This window comes from Symphalangus syndactylus, chromosome 2 (genome assembly GCF_028878055.3).
Source record: "Symphalangus syndactylus isolate Jambi chromosome 2, NHGRI_mSymSyn1-v2.1_pri, whole genome shotgun sequence".
Lineage (NCBI taxonomy): Eukaryota > Metazoa > Chordata > Mammalia > Primates > Hylobatidae > Symphalangus > Symphalangus syndactylus.
Genome location: NC_072424.2, coordinates 103,760,169 through 103,787,198, shown reverse-complemented (window position 1 = coordinate 103,787,198; position 27,030 = coordinate 103,760,169). Strand labels below are relative to the sequence as shown.

Genomic DNA, 27,030 nt, shown 5'->3' with positions numbered 1-27,030 from the left:
GTAAAACAAACCGCCGGGCGTGGTGGCTCATGCCTGTAATCCCAGCACTTTGGGAGGCCGAGACTGGCGGATCACGAGGTCAGGAAATCGAGACCATCCTGGCTAACAGGGTGAAACCCCGTCTCTACTAAAAATACAAAAATGAAATTAGCTGGGCGGGGTGGCAGGCGCCTGTAGTCCCAGCTACTTGGGAGGCTGAGGCAGGAGAATGGCGTGAACCTGGGAGGCGGAGCTTGCAGTGCGCTGAGATTGCGCCACTGCACTCCAGCCTGGGCAACAGAGCGAAACTCCGTCTCAAAAAAAAAAAAAAAAAAAAACCCAAAAAACCACATTCTACCATGGCCCCAAAAATAACACTAGCTATACAGCAGGACAAGGAAAGACTATCTTTAAAAAAAACCTAGTAATACGTCACTCAAGAATATTTACCGGCCGGACGCGGTGGCTCACGCCTGTAATCCCAGCACTTTGGGAGGTCGAGGTGGGTGGATCACGAGGTCAGGAGATCGAGACCATCCTGGCTAACACGGTGAAACCCCGTCTCTACTAAAAATACAAAAAAAAAAATCAGCCGGGCGTGGTCGCGGGCACCTGCAGTCCCAGCTACTCGGGAGGCTGAGGCAGGAGAATGGCGTGAACCCGGGAGGCGGAGCTTGCAGTGAGCTGAGATCGCGACACTGCACTCCAGCCTGGGCAACAGGGCCAGACTCCGTCTCGAAAAAAAAAAAAAAAATTTGCCTTTTAGAGCCGGGAGCGATGGCTCGCGCCTGTAATCCCAGCACTTTGGGAGGCTGAGGCGGGCAGATCACGAGGTTAGGAAATCGAGACCGTCCAGGCCAACATGGTGAAACCCCGTCTCTACTAAAAATACAAAAATTAGCTGGGCATGGTGGCTGCGCGCCTGTAGTCCCAGCTACTCGGGAGGCTGAGGCGGGAGAATCGCTTGAATCCAGAAGGCGGAGGTTGCAGTAAGCCAAGATCACGCCACTGCACTCCAGCCTGGCAAGAGAGTGAGACTCTATGTCAAAAAAAATAAATAAAAATAAAACATAAAAAGAATATTTACCTTTTAATCTTGGCACATTCTAAAGGTAGAAATATGCTTCAGTAGACAGGCAGCAAGATGTAGAAAAAAGGACACAGAATTTCAAGTACAAAGAGGAGTTTTGGTCTCAACTCTGCCACTTACTATTTAAGCAAAATGGGATAGTCCCAGGCTACACTTCCTCATTTCTAAAATGGAGAAATTAATAAAGTCAAATGGATAGGGAAGTTTTGTAAACAATAATGCGTTATAAAAGTGTTACTCATCATTCACTTGGCTTTCAGAATATATCAACAAGGAATAATCAAAACACCTGGCCCTCCTTAACAGGCAATTTCAAAATTTTAATACGGTTGTCAAGAATGTTCTTCTTTACTACATATGTGCCATAAGCAAGTCTGAAAACTATGACCAATAATCTAAAACTTCAACATTTTATAAAATATCAATATTCCTTAGACAATTTTTGTTGTAACTTACATTTACACTTTTAAAAGAGGGATAGGGAGAATACTTTATAACAGCATACCAAGTGGGCCAAAAGTTATATTGAAGTTAAACCTAACAAGTGACAAATCAAAAATGAAGAGACACAGTATACAAAAGTGTAAAAATCTAAAACTAACAGTCTTCCATTGTCAAAATCAACAATGCTGAACAAGCCCAAGAATAATTTGTTAGACGTGTGTGAGAACTGTTTGACAATTTTATGTCACCACTTGCATTACAAAGGACTGAGTTCTTGCTGCAATTATATACATTCTTCTCCACACAAACAAAAGGTAGAAATGAAGTAATTAATTAAAAACCAAACATGATTAATTTAACATGACAAAGTATTTTCGGTTACAGTAAACATCATACTAGTAAAAATTCACTAGTTAAATTTGATCTTATATAGGGAAGACCATTTCAAAAAATTGTTTGAGGCTTTTCCTTGTTTTTTTTTAAATCAATTGGAAAAGAACAAAGTAAAATGATAAAAAGTAAACCTGACAAAAATGAGCATTGCCTTTACAGGTTTAAAAATACCAAAGGTGAGTACCCTCATTTATCATTTTAATATAGGACAAAAATTCTCAAAAGCCCAGTTTTCCTCAAGTCTCAAATAAATTTGCTTAGGGAAATATTATAAATCTGGGAAAAAATACTAGACTTTCTTAAACAAATAAAACTCAGTGGAAAGCAAGTATAAAAATTAGTCCACAATGGATCTTAATTTTTAAATTTTTCCATTAAAATAGAATGGCTCATTTATTATATGGCTCCATGAATTATTAAAGAGTCTCCACAGCTTTGTTCTCCTAATTCTTTAGAATACTATTTATGTAGGCCACACAATAAAGAATGCTAATGCCATTTACTTTACTTTCTAATATCACAACTTAAAACTGCAAAATCTACAGGTAATGTTTGTTTTTTACACGTATTACTCGTGTGCCTGGCACATAAATGTTAGTTACTATTATATTACTAACTCAAATGATTCTATTAAATGCTAAGATTTCAGGCAGGCCAACATTCAGATTCAGGAAATACAGAGAACGCCACAAAGATACTCCTCGAGAAGAGCAACTCCAAGACACATAATTGTCAGATTCACCAAAGTTGAAATGAAGGAAAAAATGTTAAGGGCAGCCAGAGAGAAAGGTTGGGTTACCCACAAAGGGAAGCCCATCAGACTAACAGCTGATCTCTCGGCAGAAACTCTACAAGCCAGAAGAGAGTGGGGGCCGATATTCAACATTCCTAAAGAAAAGAATTTTCAACCCAGAATTTCATATCCAGCCAAACTAAGCTTCATAAGTGAAGGAGAAATAAAATACTTTACAGACAAGCAAACGCTGAGTGATTTTGTCACCACCAGGCCTGCCCTAAAAGAGCTCCTGAAGGAAGCACTAAACATGGAAAGGAACAACCGGTACCAGCCACTGCAAAAACATGCCAAATTGTAAAGACCATCGAGGCTAGGAAGAAACTCCATCAACTAACGAGCAAAATAACCAACTAACATCATAATGACAGGATCAGATTCACACATAACAATATTAACGTTAAATGTAAATGGGCTAAATGCTCCAATTAAAAGACACAGACTGGCAAACTGGATAAGGAGTCAGGACCCATCAGTGTGCTGTATTCAGGAAACCCATCTCACGTGCAGAGACACACATAGACTCAAAACAAAGGGATGGAGGAAGATCTATCAAGCAAATGGAAAACAAAAAAAGGCAGGGGTTGCAATCCTAGTCTCTGATAAAATAGACTTTAAACCAACAAAGATCAAAAGAGACAAAGAAGGCCATTACATAATGGTAAAGGGATCGATTCAACAAGAAGAGCTAACTATCCTAAATATATATGCAACTAACACAGGAGCACCCAGATTCATAAAGCAAACCCTGAGTGACCTACAAAGGGACTTAAACTCCCACAAAATAATAATGGGAGATTTTAACACCCCACTGTCAACATTAGAAAGATGAACGAGACAGAAAGTTAACAAGGATATCCAGGAACTGAACTCAGCTCTGCACAAAGTGGACCTAATAGACATCTACAGAACTCTCCACCCCAAATCAACAGAATATACATTTTTTTCAGCACCACACCACACCTATTCCAAAATTGACCACATAGTTGGAAGTAAAGCTCTCCTCAGCAAATGTAAAAGAACAGAAATTATAACAAACTGTCTCTCAGACCACAGTGCAATCAAACTAGAACTCAGGATTAAAAAACTCACTCAAAACCGCTTAACTACATGGAAACTGAACAACCTGCTCCTGAGTGACTACTGGGTACATAATGAAATGAAGGCAGAAATAAAGATGTTTTTTGAAACCAACGAGAACAAAGACACAACATACCAGAATCTCTGGGACACGTTCAAAGCAGTGTGTAGAGGGAAATTTATAGCACTAAATGCCCACAAGAGAAAGCAGGAAAGATCCAAAATTGACACCCTAACAGCACAATCAAAAGAACTAGAAAAGCAAGAGTAAACACATTCAAAAGCTAGCAGAAGGCCAGAAATAACTACAATCAGAGCAGAACTGAAGGAAATAGAGACACAAAAAACCCTTCAAAAAATTAATGAATCCAGGAGCTGGTTTTTTGAAAAGATCAACACAATTGATAGACCACTAGCAAGACTAATAAAGAAGAAAAGAGAGAAGAATCAAATAGATGCAATAAAAAATGAAAAAGGGGATCTCACCACCGATCCCACAGAAATACAATCTACCATCAGAGAATACCACAAACACCTCTATGCAAATAAACTACAAAATGTAGAAGAAATGGATAAATTCCTCGACAAATACACCCTCCCAAGACTAAACCAGGAAGAAGTTGAATCTCTGAATAGACCAATAACAGGTTCTGAAATTGTGGCAATAATCAATAGCTTACCAACCAAAAAGAGTCCAGGACCTGATGGATTCACAGCCGAATTCTACCAGAGGTACAAGGAGGAACTGGTACCATTCCTTCTGAAACTATTCCAATCGATAGAAAAAGAGGGAATCCTCCCTAACACATTTTATGAAGCCAGCATCATCCTGATACCAAAGCCTGGCAGAGACATAACCAAAAAAGAGAATTTCAGACCAATATCCTTGATGAACATTGATGCAAAAATCCTCAATAAAATACTGGCAAACCAAATCCAGCAGCACATCAAAAAGCTTATCCACCATAATCAAGTGGGCTTCATCCCTGGGATGCAAGGCTGGTTCAACATACGCAAATCAATAAATGTAATCCAGCGTATAAACAGAACCAAAGACAAAAACCACGTGATTATCTCAATAGATGCAGAAAAGGCCTTTGACAAAATTCAACAACCCTTCATGCTAAAAACTCTCAATAAATTAGGTATTGATGGGACGTATCTCAAAATAATAAGAGCTATCTATGACAAACCCACAGCCAATATCATACTGAATGGGCAAAAACTGGAAGCATTCCCTCTGAAAACTGGCACAAGACAGGGATGCCCTCTCTCACCACTCCTATTCAACATAGTGCTGGAAGTTCTGGCCAGGGCAATCAGGCAGGAGAAGGAAATAAAGGGTATTCAATTAGGAAAAGAGGAAGTCAAATTGTCCCTGTTTGCAGATGACATGATTGTATATCTAGAAAACCCCATTGTCTCAGCCCAAAATCTCCTTAAGCTGATTAGCAACTTCAGCAAAGTCTCAGGATACAAAATTAATGTACAAAAATCACAAGCATTCTTGTACACCAATCACAGACAAACAGAGAGCCAAATCATGAGTGAACTCCCATTCACAATTGCTTCAAAGAGAATAAAATACCTAGGAATCCAACTTACAAGGGACGTGAAGGACCTCTTCAAGGAGAACTACAAACCACTGCTCAATGAAATAAAAGAGGATACAAACAAATGGAAGAACATTCCATGCTCATGGGTTGGAAGAATCAATATCATGAAAATGGCCATACTGCCCAAGGTAATTTATAGATTCAATGCCATCCCCATCAAGCTACCAATGACTTTCTTCACAGAATTGGAAAAAACTATTTTAAAGTTCATATGGAACCAAAAAAGAGCCCACATCGCCAAGTCAATTCTAAGCCAAAAGAATAAAGCTGGAGGCATCACACTACCTGACTTCAAACTATACTACAAGGCTACAGTAACCAAAACAGCATGGTACTGGTACCACAACAGAGACACAGATCAATGGAACAGAACAGAGCCCTCAGAAATGATGCCGCATATCTACAACTATCTGATCTTTGACAAACCTGACAAAAACAAGAAATGGGGAAAGGATTCCCTATTTCATAAATGGTGCTGGGAAAACTGGCTAGCCATATGTGGAAAGCTGAAACTGGATCCCTTCCTTACACCTTATACAAAAATTAATTCGAGATGGATTAAAGACTTAAATGTTAGACCTAAAACCATTAAAATCCTACAAGAAAACCTAGGCAATACCATTCAGGACATAGGCATGGGCAAGGACTTCATGTCTAAAACACCAAAAGCAATGGCAACAAAAGACAAAATTGACAAATGGGATCTAATTAAACTAAAGAGCTTCTGCATAGCAAAAGAAACTACCATCAGAGTGAACAGGCAACCTACAGAATGGGAGAAAATTTTTGCAACCTACTCATCTGACAAAGGGCTAATATCCAGAATCTACAATGAACTCAAATAATTCACAAATTTACAAGAAAAAAACAAACAACCCCATCAAAAAGTGGGCAAAGGACATGAACAGACACTTCTCAAAAGAAGACATTTATGCAGCCAAAAAACACATGAGGAAATGCTCATCATCACTGGCCATCAGAGAAATGCAAATCAAAACCACAGTGAGATACCATCTCACACCAGCTAGAATGGCCATCATTAAAAAAATCAGTAAACAACAGGTGCTGGAGAGGATGGGGAGAAATAGGAATACTTTTACACTGTTGGTGGGACTGTAAACTAGTTCAACCATTGTGGAAGTCAGTGTGGCGATTCCTCAGAGATCTAGAACTAGAAATACCATTTGAACCAGCCATCCTATTACTGGGTATATACCCAAAGGACTATAAATCATGCTGCTATAAAGACACATGCACACGTATGTTTATTGCGGCACTATTCACAATAGCAAAGAGTTGGAACCAAACCAAATGTCCAACAACGATAGACTGGATTAAGAAAATGTGGCACATATACACCATGGAATACTATGCAGCCATAAAAAATGATGAGTTCGTGTCCTTTGTAGGGACATGGATGAAACTAGAAAACATCATTCTCAGTAAACTATCGCAAAGACAAAAAACCAAACACCTCATGTTCTCACTCATAGGTGGGAATTGAACAATGAGAACTCATGGACACAGGAAGGGGAACATCACATTCCAGGGACTGTTGTGGGGTGGGGGGAGGGAGGAGGGACAGCATTAGGAGATATACCTAATGCTAAATGACGAGTTAATGGGTGCAGGAAATCAACATGGCACATGGATACGTACATAACAAACCTGCACATTGTGCACATGTACCCTAATACCTAAAGTATAATAATAAAAATAAATAAATAAATAAATGCTATGATTTCTAAGAGCTGTAATGTTACCATCTGAATTATCAAAATGCCTTACTTCCTTTAAAATACCAAAAGACAAACATATATATGAGAAGTAAATGACTAGGAGAAGAGAAAAAAAAAAGCATCCTCTAACATACAACAGACTCCTCTTATTCAATGTGATGGACATTGGTAATGGTTAGTGTAATGGAATGAATTCTGTTCTACCCTAAAATTCATATGTTAAGGCCCTAACCCTCAATATGACTGTTTTGAAGACAGGGCCTTTAAGGAGGTAATTATGCATAAACGAAATCTTAAAGGCAGGGCCTTAATCCAATAGGACTGTCATTCTTTTAAGAAGAGGAAGACAGTCGGGTAAGGCTGGAGGATGGCTTGAGCCCAGGAGTTTGAGGTTACAGTGAGGTGTAATAGTGCCACTGTATTCTAGCCTGGGTGATAAAGTGAGACACTGTCTAAATCCAAAACAAAGGAGGAAGAGACACCAGAAGTGCAGATGCACAAAGGAAAGGCCTTGTGAAGACAGCAAGACAGTGGACACCTGCAAAAAGCCGAGTCTGCTGACACCTTACTCTTGAATTTCCAGCCTCCAGTACTGTGAGAAAACAAATTTGTTAAGTCGCCCAGTCTGTGGTATTTGGTTATGCCAGCCCAAGCACACCAATACAATTAGTTAATTTAATTAGGTAAATAAAAGCAGGAAGAAATTAAAATGCTTTGTAAACATATTAAACTTATTTTAACTTAAAAAACAATATTCAGTTGTATATATTCATACAGAATCAAGACCTATAAAGAATTCTAGTTTTGGCTTCGATAAAATGATGCAAGAGCTTACAAAGCAATCTGGGTGCAAAAATCCAGATTGCAATTACTTTTTTCAAAGCCATTCCCAATTCAAGTCTTTTGTTTTAGCAACTCACTTTGTTCTTTCTAAAGCATTAACTTAGTTTTTATAGAAATTACAACTGTATTCATACACAAATATTTCACTGGTCTAACTAGTATTTAAGTAGATTACATAATTACTGTAACAAATATAACTGGCACGAACAGCTCTGAGAACACCACAACAGACTCTTGTTAAACAGATAATTCAGCTGATACAAGCAGAAGTACTATATATAAATATAGTAGAGATCAAGTGACTCACCAGCTGAAAGTATTCAAAATACAACATATTATTGCATCAAGCAATGTGGTTTTTATTTTTTTTGTTGTTGTTTGTTTGTTTTGAGACAGAGTCTCACTCTGTCACCAGGCTGGAGTGCAGTGATGCAATCTCGGCTCACTGCAACCTCCACCTCCCCAGTTCAAGCGATTCTCCTGCCTCAGCCTCCCGAGTCACTGTGACTACAGGTGTGTGCCACCATGCCCAGCTAATTTTTGTATTTTTAGTAGAGATGGGGTTTCAATACGTGGGCCAGGCACTTCTCGAACTCCTGGCCTCATGATCTGCCCACCTCGGCCTCCCAAAGTGCTGGGATTACAGGCGTCAGCCACCGTGCCCGGCCCAGGCAGTGTGTTTTAGAGAAGGAATGGCCAGTATTGGTTAATCAACAGGGTTTGAAATGGACATTAGATAAGAGGGCTTCTACTGTATACCCAAATAAATGTTAGTTATTTAAAATTTTCATTCTAGAAGGCTGTAATGATGCCAATTTGGAAACTATTTATAGAATTTCTGAATCTGTAATGTTTTAAATGTTTAATGGTTTAATGGCAAATCATCATCCTTGAAATAAAATTTGATTTCCAAAAACAACTTTAAATAATTAGTCTGGTATAAAATAAGAGCAGCAAAGTCCAGTAAAATCATTTTAAGAAAAGCAAAGTGTTACTATAAAACAAAATAACTGATTAATAAAAAAACACTTCTTTAAAGGCAAATCTTAAAGGTAAGTTTCAAGAACATGCTGAAAAATTATGACAGAAATAGAATGAGTACAAAGATTCCACTCCAAGGATGTCATTTGAATATAAACTTTTAGTATTTTTGTTTTAAAAATGACTGCCATACATTTTCATTTTAATTACACCACATATACCTATACATCCATACGTTTATATGTATGTATATACTATATATACATATAGTAGATACCAATCAACTACTTATATAGATGTATAGATTAGCTTTCTGAAATGCCCTGATATTGGAGCCTGATTACAGAAGATAGTTTATGTCACACTGAAAATTCTGAATATTTTTCAGTAATAAAAAAAGATTTTGCATAAGGTAGTGACATAATGAATGCAGTGTTTTAGGAAGATTCATTTAACATATAAACTAGAGGTATGAAGGAGATCATTTAGGAGACTGTGAACATAAACCAGATGTATGGTAATAAGGGTCTAAATTAGAAAGAACAAATGGAAATAAAAAGGACGAAAACAATGATATAAAGTAATATATGCAAAAGGCACTGTACAATTATTAGTTTTCATTACTATGAAATAATCCGTAAGATGGGAACTATATAAAAACAAATCAAATGCAGGCTAGAGATGGGTATGAAAAAATCTTCAGTCTGGACGCGGTGGCTCACGCCTGTAATCCCAGCACTTTGGGAGGCCAAGGCAGGCAGATCAAGAGGTCAGGAGTTCAAGACCAGCCTGGACAACATGGTAAAACCCCATCTCTACTAAAAATACAAAAAAAAAAAAATCAGCCAGGCAAGTGGCAGGCGTCTGTAATCCCAGCTACTCAGGAGGCTGAGGCAGGGGAATCACTTGAAACCAGAAGGTGGAGGTTGCAGTGAGCCAAGATTGCCTGGGTGAAAGAGGGAAACTCCGTCTCAAAAAAAAAAAAAAAAAAAAAAACAGTAAGGAAAAATCTTCAGACACTACCACCTTTCTTCTGCTTACCCTAAAGGTCCAAAGCAAGAATGGGGGTCATCCAAGTTTCCAGTGAATTTAAGAGAGCTTTGGCTGTCAATTGACAGAAGTACAGCCCAAAGACCTTTTGTAGATTTAATTAAGCTCCATTATGAGGCATTATTCATGTCAACTCTCGTCTGGGCATGAAATAACAAACGTTTCGTTCTTTCTTAAGCTTAAATGAATTTTGTATGTAAGAGAGTATGAATTTTATAAGAATGTAATGAATGTAAGAGAGTAAGAATTCTGTATGTAAGAGACAGACAAAGAGAGAATGTGTTGGGCCCTAACAAACTGGGGACATTTACTTTCTCTCTGTATTTATAAAGCAACATATTCTCTTCATTACGGTCTGCAAAGTAGGTTCTGCTTTTGGAGAAAAATGGTAACTAGGACATTGCTAATTAGATAACAGTTGTTTAATAATGCTGTTTTATAACTGAGTTAGCAACAAGGATATCAAATAAAGCCTGAGAAGTGAGGGTCAACGTTTATTTGAACTCTACTCAATGTCTATGTCTATATCCAACTCCTACCCTTCAATCCCAAATGGATGCCACAAATCTCTTCAACTTCTGCCTCTTCCTAAATTCATCTGTAATTTTTAAAATATCAAGGAATAACATTTCCAAACTCTATCACAGGAAAACTATTTAGAAACAACTACTTTTGATTCTTTCAGAATTTATCCCAAAAATACTAAAGCAATTTACCTCAAATTTCTTCACCTTTTCCATTGTGATCAAGCGCCTTGATGTGTGACTGGAAAGCTTCTGCTCACAGTTGCTAATGAGTTCCAGGCAAGGGTGCCAAGGCACCATCTCTTCAGTGTATCTGAAGAAATAACAGCTGACTGTTAGGAACACTCACATGTGTGGCCCACAAAGAATCATGGGGATCGTCCAGTGTAGTGTGGGATGTTCTTCCACTACATGCTCTTTTTCCCCACATATGCTAACTGTCCACATGATCCATAAACTATCTATAAGCAAAGTAGCTTAATTTTATCATATCCCAAAAATGCAGTTAAATTTTTTACCTGTAGAATAAGAGAGAAATATTGTAAGTATGTTTTGTTGAAGAATGCCAAACATTTAAACCACAAAAGTACAAGATGATTCCACCCTACAGAATTCCACAAGAGTAGACAAAAATACACTCAGCAACATCCCTTGACATTTATGAAGGACTGATTCATCTGTAGATTTTTATAAATTCCCAAAGTGTATAATCCACTACAGCATATACTTTCCCCTCTAAAATGAAGTGCCTGTAAAATTTTAATAACGTCTTGAGACCTCTATTACGTTTGTAAATACAGAACTAAAGTTATTTGTAAAATTATTCAAATAAACTACAACTAAAAGGAACACTACAGATTACATCAGTCTTCTGGTCCTATGAACCAGGAAATAAAACAAAAATATGCCAGTGAGTGGTGGATACTGCTGCTGTACAGCACATGTCCTACATGGATGAAGATGATGACAATGTCTAGAAAGCAGGAGTCAATAGCAGAAGTTCAGAATCTGGCATCTGACAGGTTGTTAGCATCAATCTTGGCCAAAGAAATAGGTAACAGAGGTGGAAGAAACAGCTATGGAACAGAATGTGAAAGAACAGCAAGGGAGGGGACTCACTAGGCATGGGTACTTTTAAGAACACTGTGTTGGCCAGTATTTATTTTTCCTTTACTATTTTTTACACCTTTTTGGATGGTGTCTGCACACATTTACTATATAGGTAATCTTAAAGGTCTGCTCCAAAATAGCAAAGGTGCTGATTAGTTTTTCATGTAAAGGACCACAATCTCAGCTACCTGTTTTAATGCATCAACACTGTTTTCACCACCACTCTTTCATGAACTTTTATAGGTCCCACTGACCTTCAACGAGCTCTCCCTATTACCTCAATCATATGGTCAAACCCATCATCACTCACTTCCCAAGCATCATTCATAATGGACTTCACTTTATTATCAGTGGAAAGAATTATCTTGAAGTCATTCTCTGACTTCTTCCTAGAGCTTTCCAACAAGTAATGAGCACTTCAGATTTCACCTCATCTAGTAATTCTTTAATGTTCACTACACAGCCAGAAATGTTGTACTTCTTCTAACAATGACATCAAATTTTGAATCTTCACGCAATGCGTTTATGACATGAAAGAATACATTCTTTTTTTTCTTTTTCAGAGACAGGATCTTGCTCTGTTGCCCAGGCTGGAATACAGCAGAAAGAATATATTCTACACCATGGTTGAGACTAAAATAAAAAGTGCTAACGGAGAGAAGATATAGCCTTAACTTTAAGCTTGCAAACCGTAGGATCTATAGATGCTGGAAACAGTTTGTGTCAAACTAACTAATATACTAATTTTTAAAGGAAAAAAATCTTTTACTTCCTGGTGGACTGACTTTAAAGTATTTTTTTATTAAAATGTCACTTAAATATGCACAAGCATAAATTAGATATAAACTCTTCATGTTTAGATCTCCAATATAATTATAAAACCCAAAAAGCAAATTTATCAATCAAATCCCAAAGTACCAATACAATTTTAATTAACATCTATGACATGAATGATGCTAAACTGCTGAACTAAGTTGCTGCATTTGGTTTAACAGCAGAAAAACATTTGCATGTTTCATATTATCTTTTTTCACTTGATCTTAATTCATTTTTAACAATTAATCTATTATATTAATGAGTCAATCAATTTAACAATATACTCCCAAAGTACCATACTAAAAAGATTAAAAATAGCAGTTAAAAAATTCTTCAGCCGAGCGTTGTGGCTCACGCCTGTAATCCCAGCACTTTGGGAGGCCAAGGCGGGTGGATCACCTGAGGTCAGGAGTTCCAAGACCAGCCTGGCCAACATGGTGAAACCCCGTCTCTGCTAAAAATACAAAATTAGCCAGGCATGGTGGCATATGCCTGTAATCCCAGCTACTTGGGAGGCTGAGGCAGGAGAATCGCTCGAACCTGGGAGGTGGAGGTTGTAGTGAGCCGAGATCACGCCACTGCACTCTAGCCTGGGCAACAAGAGTGAAACTGTCTCAAAAAAAAATAAAATAAAGTAAAATAAAATTATTCACTGTACATTTACCAATATATTTCATTCCAATGGAATGTTGGCAAATGGTTAAGTAGAAGGCATAAATCTGTATTTTGCCTGGACCATTGTGGCAGTACCAAATCCTATCTTAACTCCCTGTTTTTATTAATATCCCCCTACAATCCAAGTTATCTATTTAAAAACTAAATCATCCTTAATAGGCAAATCCACAGAGATTGACAAGTGGTTGCCAGAGGCAGTGGGGTGGTAATTGCTAATGTCTGTGCGGTACTTCTCGGGGGTGAGGAAAATGTTCTGGAATTACCTAGTGGTGACTGTCGCACGACTTTGTGGATAAACTAAAAACCATGAAGTTGTATACGTTAAGGGGGTGAATTTCATGGTATACAAATTCTATTTCAATTTAAAAAAAACAAAAAACAAAAATAATTGTGTACATAGGCCCCTAGATTTTCCACGAATCAATTTTGACTGTCACTCATTTTCCTGTGAATCTTCATGCTTCAACTACTTTCCAAATGTCACTAGAATTTCAGCTCCCATTTGAGAAACAGATTTTGCATTGATTGAACATTTACTAAAAACAGCTTAAAAATCACTTTTTCCTCTTTCCTAAGTAAGAGATGAAAAACATGTTATCTTCACTGATTATAGGCACCACAAAGTTCATCTTACTACAATCAAAATTTATTTCCAAGTCCTACTTTGGGGCACATTATTAGCTTCTTTCTCACCTTTTTAAAAATTTTTAATTAATGAATTATAATTGTATATATTTGGGGGGTATAATGTGCTATTTTAATATAAGTATGTCATGTTATCACTAACACTAGCAGCTGGATTTCTATAAAGGTCATTGTTCATAAAGAAACACTGTTTCTGATCACTTCAAGAGTTATCTGTGTACAATGAAATTAGATAAAGCTAAATGGATATATGGAGCCTGGGCAAACAGCTACACTCACTCAGTAGCACACTGACTCCTATGACATCAAACACCTGGATTGTATGTGTACACACTGGATTGACGCCCTGTACGCATGATTGTAACACAGATAATCTGGGTCATTTGTAAGTAGTCAAAATTGTAAATAATAAACTCACAAATACCAACAGTCTACAGTAATTTTATGTGTTAAGTCTCTATAAGCAGTAAAAACAAGCTATTATGAGAGCGCAGAGGAAGGACTGATTAATTCTGCTGAGAAGTGTCTGAGAAAGTGTCACAGAAGTGGTGACAATTAAGCTAGGCCTAGAAAAATGACTAGATTTTTACCAGTTGAGGAAAGAAGAAAGGGCATCTCAAACAATGGGGACAGAATAAACAAAAGTGAAAAGACATAAAATGCACAGAGTATCTTGATGCTGGCAAAAAGTCTGATATACTGGAGTGGGGAGAGTCTAGACTAGAAGGAAAAAGAACAGCAGAAGTTTCTGAGTAGCAGTTTCTTTACTGCAATTTAAATTGTCGAACAGTGAGAAAATCCTTTTCTATCATTAGCTCTCACAATTTTCCATATACAACTAAGCTTTTAGGCAGTATTTTGCTTTTATGTCTTATACTTTTCAATCAATCCTGGGTTAAAATAATACCTGAACTTGGTTATAATGTGTAACTTGAATCATATAACAGTGTTTGGCTGAGAGTAAATTAATTCAGTAATAGAACTAATAGCTTACATTCACCACACCAAAAATACAAAAGTCTTAAAATTAAACTACACTAAGGTACAATTGTAAATTGAATTCCTTTTTATTCCTGGTCCAATATAAAGCCATATTTTCAATATAACATAGTTAAACTGATTCTAAACTGTTTAATTCAGAAGAATATTATTTCAAAGTTTTACAGATGCCTTTAGACTCAAATTCATCTTGAACTGTGTTATTTTCAAAACAGTAAAGAATTTTCAAAAGAGTAAAGACCTTGAATATGAAAACAGTTCATGTTTCTAGCATAAACTCAAGACAAATTTAGTTCACTATTAATAATTAATAAGATCGCTTTAGGCTTAAAGAGAGAAGACACGATTGAGGTCTAATAACGAACATCAGGGGATCTGAAAATAACCCTCTCCAGGGGCCAAAAACTCAGGGAAATAAATGCCACCATAGTCTTCCCACATGTGTTAGACACATAACTAGAAGAAATCTATCCATTGATAAAACATCTAAGACAAAAAAAAAAATAACTAAAACATGTCTCCCTTTTCCCTTTCTAAAACATCACTTTGGTTATATGTATTTGGAAATCTTCCCTCATCTAAAATTACTAAAATAGAGAAGCCATTGAAGAAATATCCAGTGGCCACTTTTTAAAGTCTCTAGAAATACATTCAGTTTAAAGAACCTCCAATATTACTTTTTATAAAGGAATGAAAGAACTCCAAAATAAATTCTCAACCACATATGATTTTGATTATAATTAAATAATAAACTACAAAACAGTGAACAGTCAGATATGCTAAAAAGGAAGGACTTACATAAAAAACTACTGAGGATATTTGAGCCAGCTCAAAGAAACTCCCACTGGTCAAATCTGGGACAATTTGAGCAACAAAATACGGCTACTAATAAATTACAACCCAATGAATAATATAGGAATCCATGACTCCATACCACTATAAATAAATTAATGAAGTAAATGGGGCAGAAAGAAAAGCTCTTTCTTATAGACTACCAACTTACAAATGCAAAAGAAATGATGGAAAAAACAATCATTTGGCAACCATCTCAGAAGTGGCTGTCAACAATGGAGTCATCAATCTGAGTAGTGGTTTGATGAAAAACAAGATATTAGTGTAATCTTCTTATTTCCCCATAAAATACAAATCAAAGAAGAAAACCATGATTCAGAGAGGAGAAATCTGACAGAGAAGAGCCTGACCAGACAATCAAAGTTAACATTACCAGGAGGAGTGGCTTTGTGTGCCCTATAATGTGCTGCAAAGATCATGTTTGTGGTATTCCTACCAAGAGAGCATGACCTCAGTCTGGTCATAGAAGAAATATCAGGGGCCCCGGTTGAGAGTCAACCCTCAGAATATAAGCCATGTCCTCTACAAAACTTCCAAGGACACAAGAGATATGGAAAGACAGAAAATATTCCAGACTGCAGAAGACCAAAGAAGATAGGATAGATGGTTACAGCACAGTTTCCTACATGGATTGCAACTGGTAAAATTTGAATGGTGTCTATGATCTGGATGGAATACTGTTATAAATGCTAACTTCCAGACTTGCAGGGTGGATCATGGTTAGATAGGAATGTTCTTGTTTCTGAAAAATACAATGACATATATAGAGGTAAGAGGGCACCATACCAACAACTTCTCAAATGGTTTCAAAAAGATTAGTGATAGGCTGGGCACGGTGGCTCACACCTGTAATCCCAGCACCGAGGCAGTCAGATCACGAGGTCAGGAGATTGAGACCATCCTGGCTAACACGGTGAAACCCTGTCTCTACTAAAAAAAGTACAAAAAATTAGCCGGGCGTGGTGGCGGACACCTGTAGTCCCAGCTACTTGGGAGGCTGAGGCAGGAGAATGGCGTGAATCTGGAAGGTGGAGCTTGCAGTGAGCCAAGATCACGCCACTGCACTCCAGCCTGGGTGACAGGGCGAGACTCCATCCCAAAAAAAAAAAAAAAAAGATTAGTGATAATAGATATGTGCAGGAGCCGGGGGTGGGGGGTAGATATATGTTAATATTGGAAAAATCTGGATAAGGGTAGAGATGGGAGTCTTCTGTATTGTGTTTGAAACTTCTGTAAGTTTGAAATTATTTCACAATAATTTTTTTTTTTAAATTTTAGCCCTACAACTTGAATTAAACAAAAAGCAAGTAGCTTGTTGCTGGAATTCAGTTTGTCTAAGGCAGCAACCCTTTTTACAAAGACATGAACAAATATACTCTTATCTGAAAATATTAATAAAACCTCACCTATCATTTCATGTACTAAATATACGAGATCTGGCAGGATGTTGAATTAAGTGAATACAGCACTGGGAATAAGGAAACATATTAGCTAGCTGGCTTTTAACTTTAGATAGGTCATTTCACTCCGTGGAATTAAGTTTCCTCATTTCTAAAAGAGGTTAAATGCGATGATCATTAGCAACAAAAAAAAAAACTCAGTGTTAAGGGATCTGGGTACAAATGTATTCTCTCTTATCAGCTGATAACGAAATGCATAACTAAAGTTAGGCCATGGTAATTTCAAATACAGCATTTGTAAAACAAACAATACCAAATAGCTGAGGGTCCCAAATGCTGAGGGACTACCAATCTTTGTAGAAAAAGACAGTTACCACTGTATAATTATGTATAGTAATTATAGGAATTGGCCAGACGCCATGGCTCACACCTATAATCCCAACACTTTGGGAGGCCGAGGTGGGTGGATCATGAGGTCAAGAGTTCAAGACCAGCCTGGCCAACACAGTGAAACCTCGTCTCTATTAAAAATACAAAATTTAATGGGGCATGGTGGCGTGCACCTGTAATCCCAGCTACTCGGAAGGCTGAGGTGGGAGAATCGCTTGAACCCAGGAGGTGGAGGTTGCAGTGAGCTGAGATCGTGCCACTGTACTCCAGTCTGGGTGACAAAGCGAAACCCTGTCTCAAAAAATAAATAAAATAAAATACAAATACAAATATAGGAATTAAAATAATTGTATTAAAAATATATCTATGGCAGATTGAAGAAATAACCTACTGAGCTTGGCAATACCTTTCAAATTTAAACATTCCATCTTGTTCAAACATCTTGTCTTTTACTGTTAATATATATAGCTTTGTTTATATTTAATAGTTACTGAATAGCAAAACTCAAAGCAATAATGCTGAACATAATCAGGGCTTTAAATATATGCACAGCTTTTATTTTGGTCTTAGCTTTTGATTTATTGTACTTAAGATAATCATAATAGCCAATATATATTAAAGCTAGCATTAGAAGGTAGTAGATGCGTGAATCCTTTAGCTAAGCTGTTGAAAATTACATCTATAGACTGGCAAAAGAGCTATAAAACAACTGTGATCTATAGGTACTAAGCTAAGTGTAGGGTACAATAAGGGGTGGCAAAACTTTTTCTGTAAAGGGCCAGAGAGTAAATATTTTAGATTTTGTGGGTCACATGCTGTATGTTTCTGTCACATTATTTTGTGTGGATATTTTTTAACAACCTTTAAAAATCTAAAAACTAGTCCTAGCTCAAGAACCTTACAAACACAGGCTGAGGACCATACCTGGCCCATAGGCCGTGGTTTGCCAACCCCTGATATAAAATAACAAGTTCAAAACAATTCAGTTGATGAAAAGAAGGAGGCTGAGTACAGTGGCTCACTCTTATAATCACAACACTTCGGGAGGCTGAGGCAGGTGGACTGCTTGAGCCTAGAAGTTTAAAACCAACCTGGGCAACACAGTGAGACTCCACCTCTACGAAAAATAAAAATAAAAAATAGCTGAGCATGGTGACACATGCCTGTAGTCCCAGCTACTCAGGAGGCTGAGGTGGGAGGATCACTTGAGCCTGGGAGGTCAAGGCTGCAGTGAGTCATGATCACACCACTGCACTCCAGCCTGGGCGACAGAGCAAGACCTTGTCTCAAATAAATAAATAAATAAAAAAGACTATTTTATACACATTTGAAGGCAAACAAAGGCCATTACAAATTAAATACAAAGATGCGCCAAATGCAAGAGGAGATAAAGAGAAAATTATACTAGATATGCAAACATTGTAAGAAAAATGAAATTAAAAATAAAATTAAGATTACATACTCTGGCGTATACACCGGTAACCAATAGACTAGTCTTCCACCTAACACGAGGGTCTCAGCTGCGAAGTTTAACAGGTCAAGAAACATATCACTCAGACGATAACTCAAGGAAACAGGAACATGGCTTTCTGGACTACACAAAGGAAAGAAAATTTCAAAATCAGTGAAAAATTTTAAGAGTGCTAAGTTAACGGGGAAGCTACATGCTTCTTCTCAAAGTAGTAACACATCATATTTAAATTTCACTTACCATTTTTCCCATTTTTCTATCCCCTTTGGTATCTCCTTCTGTGAACCTGTTCTTCTTGTAGATTCTCTGATACCATATGGAGCTAGACAGAAAACAAAGGTAACATAGATAGTCAAAAGTCACCAAATCACTGATCAAGGGCAAATAGCCATGCTGCCTTCAAATGTGACACCTTGAGAAGAACACAACATCACCGATACACAAATCCAACTGAAAATGTACAACATAAAGACTTGGGGGAGGAGCAACTGTCTTCTTAAAATATGTCAATGTCATAAAAGTCATTAAGAAAAGCTGTGCAAGTGCTACAAATTAAAGGAGGCCTAAAAGATATCATTACTAAATGTAATACCTGACTCTAGAGTAGATCCTGTCCTAGAGGGAAAATATATGCCATAAAAGCTATTACTGAGTCAGTTGACAAAATTGAATGGCAAACTGTAGATAAAGTATTTTATCAATTTACTGAACTTGATAACTGTATTTTTGCTAAGTGACTATCTTTATTCTTAGTAAATACACACTGAAGTATAGAAGTAAAAGGCCACAATGTATACCACTTACCCTCAAGTTGATCAGAAAATGTATTTTATATAAGTAAACACAGAGTGGGAGAGCAAATAATAAAGCAAACTGTTAATTAAAAAAAACTAAATTTTCATAAAGTATATTCACACTGAAACCATAATGCCTTGATAATTTTTCTTTTGTTACATTACATTTGACAAAATCTAAGTTAGCAAAGAACTAAAGAGAGCTGAGATAGAAGGGCTGAACTTTGCCACTATTTACAGATTTACTGTCAAATACTATAGAAAAGGCAGACCTGTTCTTAGATAGGCTGCCTAAAAAACTCAGGACCTCATGAGGCATGGGAAAATAAATTTTCATGCATATTCCTGAAGCTCAGTAGGTTCACAGGCCCAGTGGTTCCATAGAACCCCAAATTTCTTGTAATGCTAGAAAGCAGATGCCAGTGAAAACAGGCACTACAAAAACACAAATGCTTACACATAGAGAAATGTGTGATATCTGAAACTCTGTTCAAAATTTGACACCATAATTGCAAATGACATTTGAGCTCCAGTTGGTATAATAACCAATTATAGTCAATACAAAAACAAATACTAAATATATGCCTCAAAAAAATAAGCTGAAGGGAAAAACGAGTGACAAGTTAATATAAAAGGACATAAAAGTGGATGGCAAGTCAATATATTTGTTTAGAAAAACAAAACAGTAAGCCCTTAACAAGGTAGTTAAGTACCTTCATAACTTTCTCCTTACAAGATAAGGAAGCTGGGGGTAGATGGGAGAAATACTGACAAGTTGGCATTTTGTGCATGTGTTGGTAAATTTTGTACTTTAAATGTAAATGATTTTACAAAACGAATCCTACTCCTACTTTTGTATAAAAATAAACTTACGATCAGTAATGATTGCATCAAAATATGTGCCCTTCCTCCAGGAAGGTTTAGATGCATCTGAAACCAGGACATCAAGGTAATGCTTCTCTAAACCATATTGACGAAGATTGGCCCTAATGTTTTCATCTGGTCCTCTCCATTTCTGGTTTTTCCTAGTAGCCTTTCCTGAAGGGAAAGAAAAAGGAAGACAGAAAGTACTAAACAGAGTATTCTTATTTTCTGTCATTTAGAAAAAGTAATGTTTTAACTCACTGAAACCTAAATTTATTCAAAATTTGCTTTCATTTAAAATCTTAATTTTATGTATACAAGTAAATAGTTATTTTAATTTCAACATAACAGTAAACTGTACTGATGTCTAATTTATCTTGTTCTGTCAACTTCCAAGTAAAACTGCCTTAAAACACTCATTCGATATTTTCAAGTATGAAGATTTTTGTAGTAAGATAGAGTTGAAGAGAATATGGTTCCTTTCTTCCAGCAGTAAACAGTCCTGTGTAGAGATAGTATGAATCAGATAAATGAAACAGAAATGAAGAGAGCGAACTTGGGAAACGCCGCAGTTGTGACCGTGGAGAAGGGAGGCAAAATGGAGACATTGCTAATGAAAGTTAAAGTGGGAGTGGAAGGAAGGCTAAAGAAGCTCGTAAGTTCCTTGTTTAGGAGACATGATAGTTTAGGATGATGACACCAGTGATTAATATCAGAGAAACCAGGAAGAAAAACAAGCTTAAGAAAAAAAGATGAGATCCATTTAAGATATATCAATCTTGATGTACCTTGAGGTACCTGCAGAACATTCAGAAAAAGATACGCAGTGGGGACATTCAGCAGGTAGTTGAAGGCCAGAATATACAGACTTTGGAGTTATCAGCATATAATCTTATACTGACTCCATAAGGCTGAATAACATTCTTTTTGTTCACTTAGGAGGCAGTTACATGTTTGCTCTATAATTATTCTTATAAAATCAAAAGAAGAAGAAGGACATGACTCTGAAAAACATGCAGTGTGCTGGAGAAGTGCTCAAAGATAGGTAGATGCCTGGAAAAAAAAACAATATATAAACAGAAATCAAAGAAAATTGCACGGCATCAAGTAGACTGAGAAGAAACAAAAAAGTAAAAGTACCACCTGCCGAGACCACTGTCAAGGACACCAAGAGTGGATGTATAAAGGTCAACACTGTCAAATGCTATAAATCTGTGGCCTTTGTTAGCATTTTCAGCAGAATGATAGGCACAGAAGCTGGAAAATAATGGCCAGAAGAAAGATGAATAAGAGGAGACAAGAAGTTACACTAGTTTTTCAAGAAGCATTTTGGCAAATGGAAAAGGAAAACGAAGTGGTAGCTAGAGAACCTCTACAGATTTGCTAAAAAAAAAAAAAAGTTTTGTACTTTTAAAACAGAGAAACTTGAGAATATTTTAGGATAAAGTAAGAGTTCAGAACCATAGGAAACAGAGGGTGTACCTAACAGTATCTTGGATAAGCTCTAAGGAAACTACCTCAATCAGAATTCTACCCCAGTAGACTGAAGGTTACAACATAAGTTTCCAAACGTAACTTTAACAAATAAAAATTCAAGTAAATTATGTAAGACAATTTCCTTAAAAGAAATATAGTGCTTCTACTAAAAGCAAATTGGAATAATTCTTAGTACTTTTTAAAACAGATTTCAGATAAAGAATATCTTTTTCTTGCTAGCCCATTTATGTACACCTAATAAATTGTAACTCATTTTCCTAATAAATGTTACTAAATTCTTTACAGTCAAGGTAGGGAAAAAGATAGGTCACCAGTACAAGATATCAAATTATTTCCACAAAAGAAAATAAAGTGTAATAAATGCTCACCAATACAATAACTTATACTGGGTGAGGAAAAGGAGAAGAGTATTATAAGGGCTGATCCCAGTTATTATAATGAATACCAACATAAACACAAATAATCTCAAAATCATCAATAAAATGACATTTTCAATACCATTAAGCTATAAGGAAATATTTTTTCAGTTTGATTCAATTCCATCCAATCACACATCATTATTGAAGCTTCTAGAGTTTAAAATATTTTCCATAATTACCTGAAAAGTAAAGCAGATGACTGTTTCAAGTACCCTCAGTTCAAGGCAGAATCTTTAAAGTTACTTTAAAGAGGTTTTGGTCAGTTATAAAATTAGAAACATAAATAGTACCTCAAAGACTAGTTATTAATCCAGTATATATTCAATGTATGATCAGTGAATAATTTTGGTGATAATCTTTAAATGAGTGGTGATAATCTTAACCAAATATGTTTCATTATCATGTATATTTATTAGTTATAATTAATAAATTATAGCTCTGAATTGGTCACTGGGTTATCACTTTCCTGCACTTCCTTAAAGCCCTCTGAGAGCAGGACTTTTTCTCATTCACCTTCGTGTTCCCCCAGGAAATCACTCTGTACACACTGGATCATAAAAGTAGATACCCAATGAAGTCTTATAAAAACAAGCAAAATTATATCACAATTTTGTATTCGAAGATTAAAATAATGCCATATAAAACTACAGTTGACCCTTGAGCAACATGGAGGTTGGGGTGCCAACTCCTCAGTCAAAAATATGCATATAACTTTTGACTCCCCCAAAACTTAACTACTAACAGCCTACTGTTATACTTACTTTATTCAGTAAAAATAGATTTACTATTCATGAAGTGGAAGTGGATCATCATAAAGGTCTTCATCCTCATCATCTTCATGTTGAGTAGACTGAGGAGGAAGAGGAAGTAGAGGGATTGGCCTTGTTGTTTCAGGAGTGGCAGAGATGGAAATAAATCTGAGTATAAGTGGACCTGTGCAATTCAAACTTATGTTCTTCCAGGGTCAACTGTATTTTTAAAGGTACATTTGGTACCACGGCAATGACTATAACACTGTCTATAATCTCTACTCACCCAAGCCATGAACTGTGTTGTAGTCTATGTCTGTCCCATACACATATGCACCAAAATGAGCACATGCTATCAGGAGGCCACCTGAAAAAATCACACAATTTTGACCTGTTAATCAGTAAGTCCCAAACTCCTGTTTGTTCCTATTTAACTTCATCCAGTCTTAGAAACTAGCTGCAGGCAGAGTATCCTGAAATGACATTGGTCATAACATACTTAGTAAGCCTCAGGACTGAAAAAACAAACCCCTAAGCCATATTCACTAAACTGGTAACAAAGTAGAGAAATTAATGTATACCCTGGCATCATTATTTTAAACAGCACTATTTTACCTTTTTTTGGTCAAAATAATGTATATTTAGACATTTTCATCTTATTTTTAGAGCTCTACACAAAAACGTTTTGCTCCTTTCTTAAAAATGAGCATATAAGGCTGTTTACACAAAAAGCTGGCAATAAACAGAATAAATTCTGACAACTAGGCTCGATTCCCACTGAAGTCAGAGTTTCAAACAAATAAAGAGGGCATAATTACTATGTGAGACATTAGTTCTTAGAGAAATTAAAAGGTTAGGACTTATTTTAATTTTTTTAAGAATTAACTATTTTAATATAGTTACTCCTGTAACCAATCAAGTAATTATCTCTTGTTTTAAACTGTAAATATAAATTTCTAAATAACGATTATCAAACATGCACAAAATAATTAATAAACTTTTTATTAGTGCTGTGACCAAAGTAAGAACAACTGTCCCAATACAATCTGACTAGACAAAGTAATGTGACAGATGTGACCAGCTCATGCATGAAGAGAAATCTTAATAAAATGAAACTCTTTAAAATGAAAGGTAATAGTATTTTTAAATTAAGAAAAAATTGTACACAATTAACTAAACTTTTAATAATTGTACTTTTAATTAAACTTCGCTTTTTTTAATCATTCAAATTAAAATGCTTTTAGTGCTTGGTCAAGTCTTAATTAGCTATACTCTAGGAAGGCCTGCTAGTCAAGCTGAAATCATAAATATATTCTTCTATTACAAAATATGCACAGACTTGGACAAGTGGAAAAAATACTAGGGCTCTTTCCCTTATATTCTTTTGAGATGTAATCTCTGTAACTAAGATGGGTAGTGCCTCTGGAGGGTCAAAATCCATAAATTAATGGTGTTCCTTCCATAGCCATTTAAAACATAGTGTGGTAGCATGGAATTAAAAATACTTTGTTCATGAAAATATTATAACTGACTAGTTCTTTTTAGAACCCATGAAGAAGAGAAATGAAAGACTAAAAGTACAGCAGAAACCAAAACCTATGTCCTCTCATACTAACTACAAAAAGCATTTATGTGAGAGGGAAGGTTAAAAAGTCCTCATAATTCTTACTCTGGAAATGGAACACTCCATATTTAGAAAAGGCAGCATAAGTGATGACTTGGAATACTCACAAAGTCACTTCACCCAAATTACAAGGAATTACTACAATTCTGCCAGTTGAGGCAGATACTCACCTAGAAGAACTAGTTGTCAAGGGGAACAGAAAAGCTTTCCTGTGCTTCCTTAAACAGAACCTTATCCATTTGTTTAGAGTGAGTTTTGAGAAGACCCAATTTACAAGTACACTGCTGAAAGGAGATGAATAATCTGTTAGACTGCACCTGATACTTAACTTCGTGCCTTTTAAGCTTTTATTTTTTTTTAATAAAATCATAATAAATTAGCTTATCTGAACGGGTCACTGGGTAATCATTGGTAGTCATCCAGTTGTTCTTTTGATTAAATTGAAGCACTTTTTACATTTAGCTATACCTCAGTTGGAGTTTTTTGGGGGATCTTTTTGGTGGAAGAAGGGGTGCTAAAAAAAAAGGAGAGTGAAGTGTCAAGGAGGCAAGTAACATGACTCACCCATTTCTTTTTACATTACCAAAAGTAAAAATACTGCATATGTGATCTATGCTAGCAACTCGGTGTTTCAATTTCTCATTACTTAAATAGTAAGCACTTTAAGGTTAGGGTAATATCTTACAGGCAAAATAATACAATAAGAATTGAATTTATTCCATGATGTAAAAACTAATTCATGATCTTCATCTTTAGAGAACTAACTGGAAAGCTTTGCAAACGCGGAGCAATGAGAGACTGGGCTTTGGTTTTGCTGAGAGAAAAAAAAGAAAGAAAAATGGCAATATTATTGCATCTGTTTTATCTTTTTTAAAAAAAGAATTCTACTTAAATAAATTAAACTAGCAGGCCGAGCAAAAGAATACTGCTAGACAATGGGACTCCTACTAGACAAACCATGAGATTCCAGGAAAAGGGGACTACAAAGTGTAGTGGGAAAAAAATGCGAAAGAGAATATTATACAAACCTACAGAGATCCATTATCTCACTCTCCTAACCTTCTCTTTTTCTCCCCATTTTCTCTTCCCAGAACCATGATAGTCAGTTCCCTAACACCTGGTTTCTGTGTCCACTATTTTGCAATGATAAAACTTCAAAAGGAGTTACACTCCTTTCCTTCCACCTATGGGTCATCTGAAGGTACACATGGCCAAGGAGTATACATTAGTCTTCTGGGTGAATTCTCATTACTGGAGGAGCTGACTCACTTGACAGAGGGGATGAGAGGGAATCAGATCTACGGCTGCAGAGTCGTGTGCTACCTAAAGCAACTGGCATACACTTGCACATATTATTTTAATTATAAACAAAGAATTTGACATTTATAATTTTATATTTCAATTCCCTTGCCTGCTGCTATAACATGCCAACAGTTGCAAATTATTAATATCTTGGAAATTAGCCAAAAAGAGTAGTAGAAAATGAGTTTATGGTCAAATTCTTTATCATCACCATTTAATATTAGCTACATCTAACATCTTTCACCAAAAAGGCATCTAAAATCTCATCAAAATAATAATTAAAAAGTAATAATGATAACCATTACAGTTCACTAAATGTCTACACCACATGTCACGCAACTTCCTAGAAATATTGTATACACATATTGCCTCACTTAATCCTCATAATATATTAGTATTACCATTTTACAAATGATAGAAGTGAAACCCAGACAAGTTAAGAATCTTGCCCAAAGTCACATACTAATTGGTAAAAAGATTTAAACTTTGCTCTATTTATTCTTTATATCATACACCTCCTTTGGGATTAGCACCAGTTGAAGTAAATACATATTCACTCACCAATTAAACAAAAGCAAAATATGTTACTAAACAAATTATATTAAGTAAAGCTACACACTCTGTTAATAAGAGTGCTATATATGCCATTCACAACTCTTGTACTGTATCACAGACAGGGCTGTGCCATTAATAGGTATTCAATAAATTCAAAGCTGACATAATGCTATGTCTCTTCCCCTTCGGGAAAGTGGAGACACACACACACTTTTAAAAAAAAATTTTACTAAAACGAAAATCAATGTATTTGTTAAAATAGAAAGAAAAGTGTGTTTCTGCCGTTCACAATGTCATTCTGAACAACAGTAGCAAACAGTCTAAAAGAAAAAAGGA

At 36.2% G+C, this 27,030-nt stretch overlaps 1 protein-coding gene across 6 annotated transcripts in view; it reads right to left on the bottom strand.

Moving 5' to 3' along the window:
- Positions 1 to 27,030, bottom strand: part of TRMT11 (tRNA methyltransferase 11 homolog) — a 124,217-nt gene that overhangs the window by 78,386 nt on the left and 18,801 nt on the right. For all 6 annotated transcript variants that reach the window (XR_010116592.1, XM_055263198.2, XM_063621130.1 and 3 more), the window contains exons 8-12: positions 23,500 to 23,580; positions 20,558 to 20,722; positions 19,131 to 19,212; positions 18,882 to 19,013; positions 10,725 to 10,845 (exon numbers count right to left, since the gene is read on the bottom strand). Coding sequence is in view for 5 of the 6 variants with exons in the window: in XM_055263198.2 (XP_055119173.1) it covers positions 10,725 to 10,845; positions 18,882 to 19,013; positions 19,131 to 19,212; positions 20,558 to 20,722; positions 23,500 to 23,580 (581 nt within the window). In the remaining variant the exon portion in view is untranslated. The remainder of the gene's footprint in view (positions 1 to 10,724; positions 10,846 to 18,881; positions 19,014 to 19,130; positions 19,213 to 20,557; positions 20,723 to 23,499; positions 23,581 to 27,030) is intronic.